The sequence below is a fragment of the Oreochromis niloticus genome, linkage group LG15 (genome assembly GCF_001858045.2).
Source record: "Oreochromis niloticus isolate F11D_XX linkage group LG15, O_niloticus_UMD_NMBU, whole genome shotgun sequence".
Lineage (NCBI taxonomy): Eukaryota > Metazoa > Chordata > Actinopteri > Cichliformes > Cichlidae > Oreochromis > Oreochromis niloticus.
This window is the reverse complement of record NC_031980.2, coordinates 36,899,402-36,914,495: the sequence shown is the minus strand read 5'-3', so window position 1 is coordinate 36,914,495 and position 15,094 is coordinate 36,899,402. Positions and strand designations below refer to the sequence as shown.

Sequence of the window (15,094 nt, the reverse complement as noted above, 5' to 3'; positions counted from 1 at the left end):
ATAAAAGTACACATTAGCAAAAATACACACGCAAAATAATTTAGGGATCATGATGCATGGAGCTACGCTGAAATAGATGCCTAAATCATTTACATTCGAGCCCCATAAACACACCAGAGTAAATCCCCTGCAGAAATGAGCAAAATATATTAGAAGACTCAGTCTGGAGCACAAGCTGTGACTGTATCTAGCCTTGTTGTATGTTTTCTCCTCCTCCAGAGGATCAAGGAGCGTCCCCCGTGAACAGGCCATCTGTGGGCTCCTACCAGAGCAGCGGGAAGAGGAAGGTGCACACCAAAAAGAAAAAAGGCACCATTACCGCCAACGTCGCTGGCACAAAATATGAAATTGGTATTGTAATTTACTTTCTTGTAATTTATTAGTGAGAAACGTTTGAAATTATTTGACAATAGAAAAAAAAGAGCAAAATAGTCAATAGTAGCTAAAACAGACATACAAACCACTGTCTGGTGTCTGATGAAATCTTCTCTCGTTATAACTGAGGAGCCTGTAAAAGATTCTACTACATTGCGTTTAACGTAGAGCCTCAGAAATTCAAGCGTCTGAATCTTTATTTTGATTAACTCCTCCTGAAAATTTCATTTGTGAGTGAGACCAACAACTCGTGTGTTTCTTCTGCAGGTAGAATTAATGTTCTCTGACAAGGTGAATTTCTATTAATCTCGGAAACAGCCCTCAGTACGGCTTACTCTGTCTGTCAAAACCCCACAAAATCCAATCACAGTGTTTTCTCAACAATAAAATCTAATTTGCCGCGTTGCATTGTTTGAAAGATACCACCTTTACTTAATAGCTTCAGTTAAAACTAAAAGAGTTGCAGTCCAGCAAAACAGTTCTCGAAGAGACAGCTTGGCTTCATATACATGCATAAATCTTTGTTGAGGTAATATAACTTAGAGGTGAGCTTTTTTAGATTGGCTGAAATAGCATTGTAAGCATTCCTCCCATGTTCAATATACTGTGTGGCAGCAGGGCTCTCAGGGGTGAACTACAACCTATGAAACTAAAGAGTCAGCAGCAGAAAGTAGAAGTTGGATGCTGCAGGGATCTTGTAGGTAGATGGAAGTCCAGCTGTGAGTCAGTCAGCTAGCTGTGACGAGACCCTCACAGTGGCCATTCTGAGAGTAGAGCAGGGCTATTTTGGAGGGAAATTAACACTAAGGGCCAGATAGATGGCTCATTTTTGCTGTTACCTTTTTTTGCAGCTGTCTTTTTCTGTTTCAGAATTGATAGCATTACGAGAAAAGGTTAAAGGTTAGGGAGTATGTGGTTGGAAATCTGCTTTACACACACTGAGAAGGGAATGCCGACTCTTTACCCTGAGGATGTCTATTTAGTAAGATGTGTAAGAAAGGCCGATTAAATCTTTTTTTTGTACTCAAAGCCCTGCTAGTACTGCAAGCATAGGCCTGCTGTGATGTAAACCCTTCCTGTTCCAGTTAGCAAAACACTGTGAGCCTCTACCTACGTTAACAGATGGATGAAGTCACATCGGAAACACGCAACATTAGGCAAGCCTTCTCCAGGTTTGTGGAGGCTTTCAAGAAATTAATTAATACCTTGTTTCGTTAGGGCATATGAATTTTTCATTACTCGCTGAATAATGAATAGTTGTTGGATTAATGTCCAAATGGGCTTGCCACCTATCTCTCATACTATGGGGTTTCCAGTGGGATTTGAATGCATTACAGACAATTAATTTATCTTTTTGAAGAGAGGCATTACGATTGGCTGCTCTGCAACCATTCCATGAATGGTAAATATTGCTGTGAGCTTTTTGATCTATAATCTCCGGGTCTCATTCCTCCCCTAATGTATGCAAAAACAAAATTTAAGCCTAGCAAAACGTTTGAGTGAAATATTGATCTGCAAAGCAGAAATAATTGATTTGTGGGTCCAGGTCATTTCTTATTCTTATTTTGCATCAATATCATCGAGTTGTTTTGCCCTCGTGAATATGTATAGTCAATCCTCTAGGGCTGTTTTCCTAAAATCAAAGTGTATGTAAAGCTTATTTAAGTGACTGCATGTCTCATTCTGTTAATGGAATACAATCTAATAAGAGTGTTTCCCCCCCAGTTCGTATAATCATCAATGAAATGGACTTCATCAAGACCCGTGATGATGATGAGACTGCCAACCTCATCTGGAATGACTCAGCTGTGCAGCATGAGAAAATTGCTGAGCTCAGGAATTATCAGGTATACCGCATGGTTACCATGTCAAGTCAGTACACCTTTGTTAGTGGTTCAATAGCCTAGAGGTTATAGAGGAGAGCTCTCTGCATAAGGGTTCAATTGCTCTGCTGACCAGGAAAATATGGCTCTTAATCTTTGGAGCTCAAGAATACGGACCGGGACGCCAATTCCAAGGAGACGAATGTAACTTTAGGAGCAAGACGTCTGAAAAAGATTATAATTTGAGTAGGAAAGGTGAGATTTTACCTTCCTCAAGAATTTAATTAGTAGAATGTGAAAGATGCCTCTGATTGAAATGCACTGTCAGTAAAAACAAGATTTAGATATTGTAATAACCATGCTGCTTATAACTGATTTTTCTATTAAAACTCTCTTCAAATTCTACTTTTTAAGATGCCATAGACGGTTTCTTACATAGTCAGAACAAACTATTCAATGAAATGTGAATAAATCTTAGCTACCAGAGGTTTGCCGAGAATTAAAGATAGAATGTCAAAAAAAGTTATTTGTGTGTGTGTGTGTGTGTGTGTGTGTGTGTGTGTGAGTGAAGACATTTAGTGTAGAAAAGGAGGGTTTACTGCTTTATTATCCTTCGGTTGTGTAAACCACAACATGACACATTTGTAACATGTAAACCTGCTGACGTTTAGCTTTTGATAAAATAAATGAATACAGGAAGTATCATATGTACACTTTAGCAAACAGCTGTTTCCATGAAGATCGTGACTGGGATTGCTGAACCTGATGAACCCGTGTGTTTCTGTACAGTGTGGTTTCACTGACTCCACAATCCCACCCAGGGTCTCTTTGCAATACCAGTCTGCCTCATTTCTGTCTACCACCAAATGACAACATTTAAACTGTGAGTATATTTAAAAAAAGAAAGGAGGTGAGAACAGATGGGAAGGAGGTGGTATTTGGAGAATTTTGCCACACTGGAAGACAACTGAATGAGAGCATTCAGTTACAATAATAAAATTATATAACAATTAAATAAGTTATAATAGGTACAATTTAATAAAATATAACTGAACAAAAGGAAAAATGATAGGCTGGCAGAAGACAGAGTCTGCCTTCTTGCCCTCCTTAAACCATCAGGGGAGTGAGAGCAAATAGTAAGGAGGGGTGAACCCAATGAGAGCGAACATCTTCCACAGAGATGGGAAGATTGACGGGTAAACTGACAAGTTGTGAGCAGCAGGGGATGGTGGGGCGGGTTTCAGACGTCACCTGTGAAGTTGATAAGAAGGCCCTGAACAACAAGAGTTGTTCTGAGTTCTCCATGCTGGTCTGAGAGTGATCTTACCTCTGTTTGACCCCCCCGTCCTGCTGAGTGAACTTGGCTGATCCCGGTCAGCTCTGAGCATTAGCTATCCATCTTCTCGAGCGCTTATTTGATTAGACTGGGCACTAATGATCGATTAAATCACAGGCTAGTCAGGAATAGTATGGCTTGTTAGGAAAGGGGCAGCAAGAGTTCAGCTAAGTAGATTGAATATTACAAATACTGTAACAGCTTAACATGTTGTAATGTGGCTAATGTTTCACGTAGAACTGGTGATGTCAGGTTTTTTCCTTTTTTTTAAGTGCTCCCTCACGCTGCTGTGGTGCTTCATGAGATAATTTTTCAGAAGAAAAGTAGAAGTCCCTCAACAATTGGTTTTGATTTCCCCTCACGAGCCACGTCGTCTCGCAGCATTGGCATAATTGTGCAATCTCTTCCGAATCCCTAATTACGTCTGTCTCGTTTGGATAATAATCACGCATTCCCTTTACCCTCTGCATCCTTGTTTTTTTCCCCTTTTTTCCCTCCCTTCTCCTACTCTTTCTCCCTCTTTTAATTTTTCCTTTTTTCCTTTTAGTGATGTACTGTGAGAGTTTGCTGTCAAGTTTCACTTCATATGAGCCTAATTAACGCCCCTGTTCAGGCTCATTTGGTCAAAGAATACAGAAAACCCAGAGTTTTTCCTATACCCCCGCCTCCCTTTCGGCACATTCAAAGCAATTCATTCAACTGTCACTGCAGGAGCTTGCGATGCAGAACCAATTACCTTGGCCCCTCTGAGTTGAGATTGATCTTTTTTTTTTTCCTCGCCTCTTCCCTCCCCAACCTTTAAAGTATAAAAAAAACCCACGGTAAACTAAATAAAGGTTAAGAAAGGTCTCAGCGTCACCTTTTTGTTTTGAGTCCGTAATTGGGCATAAATGTCAGAACATCGTAAGCTCACTTCAGGTTGCTGCCTTTAATGTGCTCATTTTTATGAAGGGGTGGGGGTGAAATTGAGTGGCGTAATGGCCCTAACAACATTATTATGTCTGCTTGTCCCGTCGCAGAGAATTAACCATTTCCCTGGGATGGGCGAAATCTGCCGAAAAGACTGCCTAGCAAGAAACATGGCCAAGTAAGTTTTTTGTTCCTCTCTTACAACACCGGCTAAATTAGAAGACGAGTTCAGTCGCAGATGTGCGTGAAAGCCTGCATGCGCTACAAGGTACAACAGGGTGTCTGCAGCATTGCACGCTGAGGAGACAAATAAGTAGACACTGCAGTGAAAGCACAACTTGCACCTTTAAAAACTACAAGTAGCTGACTCTAGATTGTTATAAAAGGGCAAAATGTTGCTTTTGAGAATAAAACACATTTATGTTACTTCCCTTCTCTCTTTTTTATCTCTCCAGAATGATCAAGTGCCAGCCTCAAGAGTACAGCTTCATACCCAAAACCTGGATCTTCCCTGCTGAGTACACTCAGTTCCAGAACTACGTCAAAGAGCTACGCAGGAAACGCAAGCAAAAGACCTTTATAGTCAAACCTGCCAACGGAGCCATGGGTCACGGGTAGGTCAGAGGCTAGCGAGCGCCCTGGTGCAATCTGTACGCATCCAGAGGAAAGCAGAGCGAGCAGAAGGAGAGAGTAGCTGAAGGAGATGATAAGTAAGTGGGTGAAGGAGGAAATTAGCGCTAGAGCAAATGGAGGACAAGCAAAACAAAACAAGGCAATAAGAGGTTTGTGACCCTGACATGGGTGTCTGTGGAAATAGCATTATAGCTGGGACCAGATTGAGTATTTGAGCTGAGAGGGTGTGGTGAATCTCATTGTGGGCTTCATTGTCCTCGATGGTCACACTCTCCATAAATCAGAGGTTATCGCCGCCATTGGAGGACACACACACACATGCACACATGGTTGCTGGCAGTTACTGTAGTTCCCCCCCTGAAGGTCTCTGCATGTGATTATTGGAGTCCTTTATGAGGCACCATCAGCAGAGACCAGTCAGATTAGAAAATGGACAACGATGGCTGCTGCAGGGGACTCCGTCTCTCAATAGCATCACTTTATCAGAAGATGAGCCGGCTGTGGTACCTGAATGCATATTTCATACTTTGCGGTCCCATGGGCTGAGTGCCTATCTCATGCTTGTGATGTCATGTGCCCATTGTATGTTTTGACTACAGGAGAGTTGAAACATGAAGAGACCAAATGCAAGCACAGAGACTTTGATTTTTTTCAAATGTATAGGTACACTTGTGCGCTGTAAGCAAGCAAAGAGACAAAACCCTGGCAAGCAACACAACTGACCTAGTTTGAACTGTTTAGCTTTTGTTGATGAGCAACTTGAGTAACTTTCAAAGATGTAACCAGTGATGTTTTTGGCATTATATTGAGAGGTGTGCCTAAAGGAGGAGGCAGACAAAAATTATGCAAAACAGTGTGTGTTCAATAGATCCTGAGGAGATCCGGGGGGTGGAGGGGCACAGTGCTCTGATGATGCACCTCATTCTTTTTTTGCTATTTAATATCAAAGAGAAAAAGGTAAATATCCCAAATTGTATTCCATATTCTGACATGAACCAGGCACTCAGGGTCGATTTAACCTGCGTGGTGGTCACAGTCATATGGCCAAGTGGAAATGAAGTGGAAAGGTCAAGTGGTTTCAGTTTCAAATATTCAGGCCAGGTTGGTTTTTGTAACTAATGCTGTTTTATAGGATAGAAAAATAAATAAATGAATAGATGGAATATTTTTAGAGGCTAAAATATGGGAAAATAATCTGGTTTGAATGTTGCACCATTTCTATCTCAAGCTCTGTAGAATATGTTGAAATTGCTGAAAATACCAGATATTTATTTAATATTCTTTCTGACTTATTATTCTTTGAAAATATGATCCCTGAAGTGTGTGTATGAAGAAATCCTTTGGAGTGCCATCATCACTGGCGCCAATAGGTGGGGATATTGAAGTACAAATAACTCAGTGTGCTTCACCTCTCCCTCTAATTCTCTTTGAATTTGTCCTTTCTGGTATAATGTGCGCATTACTTATAACTCCATGCTGCACTAAGCCCTTATTTATTAAAGAATAAAAGGCAGCAAAGGCTGAATTATTGCAATACATTAAGAATATGAAAGATGATGAGTTTAGCTCGACCACTCAACGGCAGGCGGCTCACAAGATTAGATTTTTCTCTTTTTTTTCCTTTTTTTTTTTGCATGGTGTGACGCGGCAGGAAATTAAGTTATATCTACCCCCTGTAATTTATTTTTCCGTCAACCAACTAAATGAAGTTATTGTTTGTGTCTGAAGCCCAGCTTGTTATAAGGGAAACAAAATAAAAGCGCGTGCAGAGCTTAAAAAGGCGAGATCCCCTCCAGTGCCAAATTAAATAGGCAGGGGAGAGTGGGCCGTGATTATCTGACACCCTGGCTCATCAATCATGTCGTCTCCTCTGCTACTTCCACTCGACTAACTAACACTGTTAACCCTGTCTTCATCATTCAGCTTTCTGTCTGCCTGTTTGGAGAGCCCCTCACATTGTCCATGAAATCCCCCCCCCACATAAAAACCGAAAAAACTTCTCCCTGTTCTTTTCCATTTGAGTGCTGCGATAACCAGGCAGGTAAAACGCTCGTCTATAATAGAGAAGTCTCTTAGTTGGCAGGAGCCACCGCTAATTGATAAACCCAAAGTAACAGCGACATTATACTCGGGTAGATCTACAAGTAATGAATTTTTTTTAATCAAGCTTAGCTAAGACCTTATTTGATCATAACCTGAAAAACTAAATCTAATCCCAATCTCAATTTAAACTTCTCCTCTTGGATTTTAGTAACCCCCCCTCACCCCCCGTCCCCTTTGAGGCTTATCAACAACAGTGCGGTGTTCTGGTAAGCTAGGAGTTGATGAAGTTGACTGAGCAGCTAAATTCTTAAACTAAATAAGAATATATCCTGATTACCTAAGGCCTAATAAATTCTGACCTCTGCTAGTTTTCTACCACCACTCTTGAATACCTTAAATTACTTTTTTTTGTGTGTTGGTTTTGGAGCAATCAGTTCTTCACATTTCAGCCCTGCGTTGCGTTTATGTGTGCAGTGTTCCTGCTCGCTTGCGTATAATGGAGCCTTCCTGGCTGTGCACGTAATCAGGTTAGCCCAAGTCTGCCTTAACTATGAGTGATGGTGATATAGGTCAGTCGCTTTGTGTGCGCATAGTGGAAGATTGTTTAAAAATGACCCCTCACCCGCACTGCACACGTATGTACACCACACGCATTCAGACAGACGCACACTTTTGCGAATGTCGCCCCCCTCACACATACAACCACATGGACGTACACAAACTAATAAAACACATCTTAAGTCCAGCCGGCAACGGTCTGCTCTTTATAAGAACTGAGTGCCAGTGACATGAGACCAAAGCAAATGAATTAGAGTGGAGGTTAAAACGGAGCGCACTGTCTGCTGCTATTAACCTGCGCACAGCTAAATGACCCTATTAGAACATGTGATGCACTGTGCCATTTAGACAGAATGGAGTTTGGCTACAGAAAATCACAATAATCTCCAGATGCTGACCGGCTATGGCCCAGACAAACCATTATTTGCGCTGTACCTGTCTGTTTCGTGCACAATCATTTCTCAAACCGTTCTATTTAGATGGCAAGGTAATGAATAGAGTAACACCATTTTTGGATGGTCGAATGCGTCGTAGTGCCAGACAGCTCGTCCTGTTCAAACTAGACTGGATTGCACTCATTTTTACATATTTTCCCTGAAGGTTCTGGGGCTGTGGAGGCTCACTGAATACCATCAGGGCATGACTCTGACCCTCTCAGCTTTTAATGCTAAATGCCTTTATTATAAAAGTATTTCTAATCATTTTGTGCTCAGTAAGGACATACTGTTATCTTCTCCTTCCAACTACATCTATTGATTAGTAGGCTAAAGCTATTCTTGAAAGTACCGCTAGTATTGGCATCTGCGGCAAGCCAGAAATATATCTCCAACTTTTCCAGATGACTTTGAAATGAAATATTGTGTTGAGACACATAAAATCTGTATCTTGTTTGCCCCCCTCCTTTTTTTTCCCTTCAACATGTATATAAGACAGTGCCAATGTCATCAGTCATGTTCACGGTCTCTGCTGTGCTCCCATCTATCATTTTTTTAATTATCTTTTTTGTCTTTACTATGCCATATTTTATTATGCTGCTGACGACACCATAATTTCCCCCCCGAGGATTAATAAAGTTTCTCTCGATCCAGGATCTCACTTATCCGTAACTGTGAGAAGCTGCCAGCGCAGGAGCACTTTATCGTTCAGGAGTACCTAGACAAGCCCTTCCTGATGGAGGGCTACAAGTTTGACCTGCGGATCTACATCCTCGTCACTTCCTGCGACCCTCTCCGCATTTTCCTTTACAACGACGGCCTCGTGCGTATGGGCACAGAGAAGTACCATGCACCCAGCGAAGCCAACCTGGTGAGTGACAAATAATGAAGCTACTGTTATGCAGGTATTCACACACACCTGTGCCTTTTTTCTTGAGTTTGATAAAAGTAGATGGCACTGTGGTGAATTTATATTACTGAAAAAAATACATATATAGTGCTCAGCGTGTTATAAATTCAGTAATGCACTACTAACATTTCATTTATTATGCACTTCCATGACCTGCAGCCATAGCCTCGTGCAACTCAGCACAATCAGATTAAAAACAAATGAAACAAAGGTTGCAAACAGTGTTATCTTTACATAAGAACATGCATGCACACATATAAATAGTCCACAATTGGCAATAACCATATAACTGATATTGTTCACATATACACACATGCACACAGACGCAAAATGTGCAGACATACTGTATGCACACAAATGCCCACATGCCAGATGTCTCCTGTAATATCAAGCCGCTCATATTTGCCTTGAGGTTCTGCACCTGCTGAAGCACAGTCTGTTGCTGATGATGGGATACATACGCACATACACACACGTGCACACACGCAGACACGCACTCGTGTATCAGTGAGTTCAGAGGACATTATGGTGGCTTACACTCATTTCCTGTAGGTTTGCTCTAATCTTAACCATTACTGCTATTTGCTGAGCCCTAACTGCTGCCCTGGCCTTAACCTAACCTTACCCTGTCTTTAAAATTTGTCTTCACCTTAAATTTAATGATTTACGTTATGGGTGCTTGCTTTTTGTCCTCATAAGAAAGGCGCAGCCTCATAATGTGTGTAAATAGATTTACATGAGTAATGCCTGTATCACCGCTTCCTATCAAGCACGGTACTTATCTAAAATATGAGCATGCACGCACGCACGTGCACGCATAGACACGCAGGACCTCTCCCATGACATGAAGCGTGCGTTGTGTTAGTCTGTGACATATGATGGAGTGAGTCATGCCATGGAGATGGATGTTTAATCCCACAGAGAGTGGCTTCCAGACAGCCATCAGGTGCTGGAGTGGCCTGCGGTCACAGCGGTTATTACCTTGTAGGCTAAGGACAAGGATGTATTGTCTTCAAGTGTAAGGGATGGTGTTTAAAGAGAGGGATACAAAAAGTTAGAGACAACCATCCAATAAAACATTTTAACCATGGCCACTATAACTCTGATTTTTATACTTAAGATTTTGCAGGTCTGTGATTGTAAGATTGAGCTATTGACTTGATTTCCACTTATTCTCATGAGAAAAAGTGGAAATCACCCAAGGAGCGTTTTTGAAATACATCACTGATAATCTCCCGGTTTACACAGAGATATATTCTTTATTTCTTTTACTATAACACTCATTCCACCATCTCAAGTTGTCAAGGGACTAGCATGCAATATGTTTTCTTCAGTCTTATGTACCTACTTTACTTTTAGAGAAAATGTTTTGCATCACATTGTGGGCTGGTGCTCTGTAGTATAAAATCACAAACACCCTGAACAGGTTGTTAGAGCTTGTAAAAAGAAGTTCTATTGTTATTCACTCCAAACGCTGGATCCAGCAGTCACATTTAGTCAAATTATCATCAGATATACTGCATTCTTCAATATAAATGAAAAGGGCAAAGCTTGTTTTGAGCATATTTATTTATATCAGGCTACTTATGTAAAAGAGACACGTGTAATGCATAAAGCCTCTTATTGTTCCCTTTCCTCTCCACAGAGCCAGCTCTACATGCATCTGACCAACTACTCGGTCAACAAACACAACGAGAACTTTGAGCGAGATGAGACGGTGGACAAAGGCAGCAAGAGGTCCATCAGCTGGTTCACCGAGTTCCTCCGCACCAATGACTATGATGTGGCCAAATTCTGGGGCGACGTCTCTGTACGTGGGCAGTTCACCCAAAACACGTGCAAACACAGATACAGTTACACTCAGACACGCTGCGCCTGCGATGCGACGTGCACTTCTGCAAAAGCAAGGATGCAGAGTATGATAACAAAACACTCCACAAATGCAAACAGTGAATGACTTCATCCTCTGTACGCAGACTGTCACATATATATGTGTGTGTATACACACACAAGCTGCTCCTGCTAACAACACCCGTTGCACGCAATGCACAAGTGGACGAGCTACGGCTTGATGTGATTTGTTATGACAGTGATTCTGTGAGCTTGTTTAACTCCAGGAAGAGCTCAGTGGAAACATCATTCCTGGAGGGTGAGCTCTCCCGATTTGGCATTGCTCCCTGCTCATCCAAACACTTTAACCTTGTTCATTTTCTTTCATCATTGTCTGTTTGTAAAATTCCTTCACCTTCTGTGCCTGATTGATTTTTCTTTTTATCTTTTTTTTCTTCTTTTTTTAAATTTGTACATCCATCCATGCCGGTCATGTGCCTTTTTTATCTTTCTGTTTCTACTCTTTTACTTACTCCTTTCTGTTTGACCCATTTTTTTTTTTTTTAGGTTCTCTTCATGCGTTCAGTATTCAGTATTATTTTCTCTTTTATTCTTGACCTTGAGTCTTTGTCCTGCTGTCCATAATCATTTGAGTTGTGTGGTCCCTCAGTACTTGTTCCCTGCTTTACGGCCTGCTCTCATGCTACCACCACTCAAAACCAAAGTGAAATCCCTTTGGTTATTATTCTGTACTCGAGGAAAGCTTTTATCTCTTCTCCTTACTGCCTCTCTCTTTTTTTTTTTTAATGTTTCTTCGTGTTCATGTGGCCTGCGCATTACCTGCTGGGAAAATTTGTTGTTTAGATAACATTTCCTTTTCTCCTCTCTTTATTCCCGTCTCATATCCACATTGTGTGATCTGTCCATGTGCTCCATTTGGTGAAGGAACTAACATTTCCTTTTCTGTATTTTACTTAGTTTTCTTGTTTTTGTGGTTGTTGTTTTCTTCCTGTTTTGTTGTCCTTTAGTAACACTGCGTGTCACCTCCTGACTCAGCCACAACGTCCACCTCTCGTCTTGCTCTCTGCGTTGTTTTTTCTTTTCTTTTCTTTTTTTCTCTGCGCTTTCTTCAGAAGTTGCACCACTTTGGTGTTAGTGCTGTACATTTGCACTCACACACTGTGCTTTGTTTCAACTCCGTATTTATGCTCTCTGCGCCCTCTCCCCTCTTCTTCTCTTTTCATCTCTCCTCTTACATTTTGTTACCATGTAGACCTAGCAGGCTGCCCCGACTCTTTCTGCCAGTGGTCACGGTCAGGCAGTCAGAGAGTGTTTGCCAAAAGATTTGTCTGTGCGGGTTAAGAATATCGTGTATATATATATTTGATATATTTTATATAATATTTTTTTTAAATGTGAATTTTGTTCTCAAGAACATGTGCAGGTTTGCAGGTTTAACTCTATCAACACATACAGTCTCCCTCCAACCCCCAAAGTCTAAAACAAAATGCTTCTGACCTGATTCGAGGACCCTGAACAGGCTGTCATACAGCAGACGCAGTGGTGTCCTGTGAGCATCGTGCCTGACAAAAACAAACTTAGAAGTTTCTAAAGTCTTTGGGTCAAAGGTGTCAGGCAGGCAATGGAACGTGAGGCGAATCCACTTGAAGGAGTGGGGGGTCGGGTCTCTCAGGCAAGAATTCCCTGGGAACACGGAGGGGCTGACCAAGAACCAGTTCAGCCAGGGAAGCACCAAGATCCTCTTTAACCGCAGCCCCAGCAAAAAACACAGGAGGCAGTCAACCCAGTGCCATCTGTTAGAGAAGCACGGAGCGCAGCCTTAAGCGACCTGTGGAACCGCTCACACATCCAATTAGCTTGAACGTTGTATGCAGTGGTGCAGTGGATCCTGACCCACAGGCCGTCAGCCATGGCAGCCTAAAGCTCCGAACCGAACTGGGGCCTCTGTCAGAGATAATGTCAGCAGGGGGACCGAAATGCGAAACCCAAGTTGACAAAAATGCCCTGGCCACCACCGCCACGGTCATGGACGCCAGGGGGACCACCTCTGGCCACCAGGTGGTTCAGTCAACTATGGTCAAAAGGTGCTTGAAACCTTGCGACTGCGGTAGGGGACCCATCAGATCAAAATGCGCACAATCAAAACGTTTGCCGGGGATGAGGAACGGCTCAAGGGGTCCCTTAAAAAACACATCACCATTAAACGGGAACTACCGGGCGTGGGCGGCTGATGGAAACGTCACATGATCAGTGGGCTGTGACGTAAGTTTCTTGATCATTAATATGCAAATCATGACCATTGATCAACAACCACTGATCGAAGCTCACTGATCAATGGCCATGAGTCCCATTCACAGAGAGTTGGGGAATGGCTGCAATCACAACATTGTAAGATGGTGAACGATGTACCCTAAGCCCCCTCCTCGATTCAGAGATGGTCTTTCCCTTTTCACGTACTTCTTCAGAAGTCACTTGGATGAGCGACGAAACGTTTCTCCCACTGAAAACGCTACGTTCCAGATGAACAGAATCAAGTTTTTGTGTGGAAAAATCCTGGATGTGGGAAATGGGATAATGATTGTTTTCCGTGACGTCATTTAGACGGCGAAAATCCTCACAAGGACGTCACCGACTGTCAGATTTGGGCACCATGTGTAATGGCAAAGCCCAGGGACTATTCGAACGCTGCACAATGCCCAGGCCCTCTATAGTCGCAAGCTAGCAGCAAACGCAGGTGTAGGCCGAGGTGGAAGTCCAGCAACCGCCGACGCTTCATGGCAGGAGCTGGCTTCCTTAGCATGTTCGCCCCAGGGGTCACCACCTGGTGGTCCACCACAGGGGTCATTTTGAAAACAGCATCTGACCACAAATGAGCTAGTCATGGATTTTATATTTTTATATTTGCACACACACACCAACACACACACACACACACACACACACACACACTGAGGCAAAAATAATAAATAAATAAAAACTAAAAAATCTGAAACAGCATTTTAGACTTTTTCCAACATCTAAAGATACATTTGTTCATATGCAAAAATTCCCAAATTTTTATGCATTAGTTTCCTTGACAGAATAATACATCACTGACAGAATAATGCAGTATTTATTCTCCATATACTCAGTATTTTCCTTTATTGCATTTTAGAATTTTTCTTTTTGTTTTTTTTAATTTTTAATGTACCTTGTTTAATAAAGTGATACTGTTATGTAAATTTAACAAAGGAAGCCGTAGAAACCGAAACATGACAAAAAATAACTTGTGTATTTAATCAGTATTTGGGTAATTATAAAGATTACAAAAACATAAATAAATAAAATGATTTAAAAAAGGAGCAGGTTAAACCATTCTAGCTCAAAGCTAACAAGATACAGGCCGCATCCACACACATAAGGTCGAGGCAGTGGCCAGTGCTGGGGGCTCAGGATAAGGAGGGAGGTGATGTGGGTAGGGACAAAGGACACACACGCGTACGCATACACCAGCCACTGCTGGGGACTCTGGGCATAAACAGAGGTAGTGGGACCAGGTGTTTGTGCTGGGCAGCCTGTGGGGTCAGACGGGTGGATGGATTGTCATATGGTTGGAGGTGTGTGAGCGACAGACAGATAGAAAAGGGAGGGGGGGTGCAGCCTTATCAGGCCAGCGCCAGACCACCGTACACCTCTCCTGCACCCAGCAGTCAGACTGGACTGGGCAAACTGCAGGCCAGCAGCACTGTGTGGGGCTTGACTGGTGAGGGTAAGCTATGTGCAACGTGTTTGTGTGTGTGTGTGTGTGTCAGACTGAGCATGTTTACCCCAGTTGCACGCTGGGAGTAGGCAGGCTGGTAGCAGCCAGCACAGATAGGTGCAAGCACAAACATGCGCACAGGTTGGGCACCACAAGCAATGGAGATGGACCACCACCAACTTTGGTGAAAGTCTCTGTGTGAGAGCAATTCAAAAGGCTTTAGCTTTTAAACCGACAGACTGTCTTTATAACGCATTCGTACGGTGGCCCCTAGAGACAAAGCACGCACAAACTCCAAAACACATGCAAAATCCAAAACACGTACAAACTCCAAAACACGTACAAAATCCAAAACACGTACAAAATCCAAAACACGTACAAAATCCAAAACACATGCAAACTCCAAAACACGTACAAAATCCAAAACACATGCAAACTCCAAAACACATGCAAAATCCAAAACACATGCAAAATCCAAAACAC

At 42.3% G+C, this 15,094-nt stretch overlaps 1 protein-coding gene across 4 annotated transcripts in view; it reads left to right on the top strand.

Moving 5' to 3' along the window:
• Positions 1–15,094, top strand: part of ttll7 (tubulin tyrosine ligase-like family, member 7) — an 86,316-nt gene that overhangs the window by 11,558 nt on the left and 59,664 nt on the right. For 3 of the 4 annotated variants that reach the window (XM_019346049.2, XM_019346051.2, XM_025898729.1), the window contains exons 3-8: positions 220–351; positions 2,101–2,222; positions 4,554–4,621; positions 4,899–5,057; positions 8,766–8,982; positions 10,667–10,831. In XM_019346049.2, the coding sequence (XP_019201594.1) occupies positions 220–351; positions 2,101–2,222; positions 4,554–4,621; positions 4,899–5,057; positions 8,766–8,982; positions 10,667–10,831 (863 nt within the window). Of the gene's footprint in view, positions 1–219; positions 352–2,100; positions 2,223–2,987; positions 3,082–4,553; positions 4,622–4,898; positions 5,058–8,765; positions 8,983–10,666; positions 10,832–15,094 lie in introns of those variants that run through there. The other variant, XM_025898731.1, reaches the window with a different exon arrangement.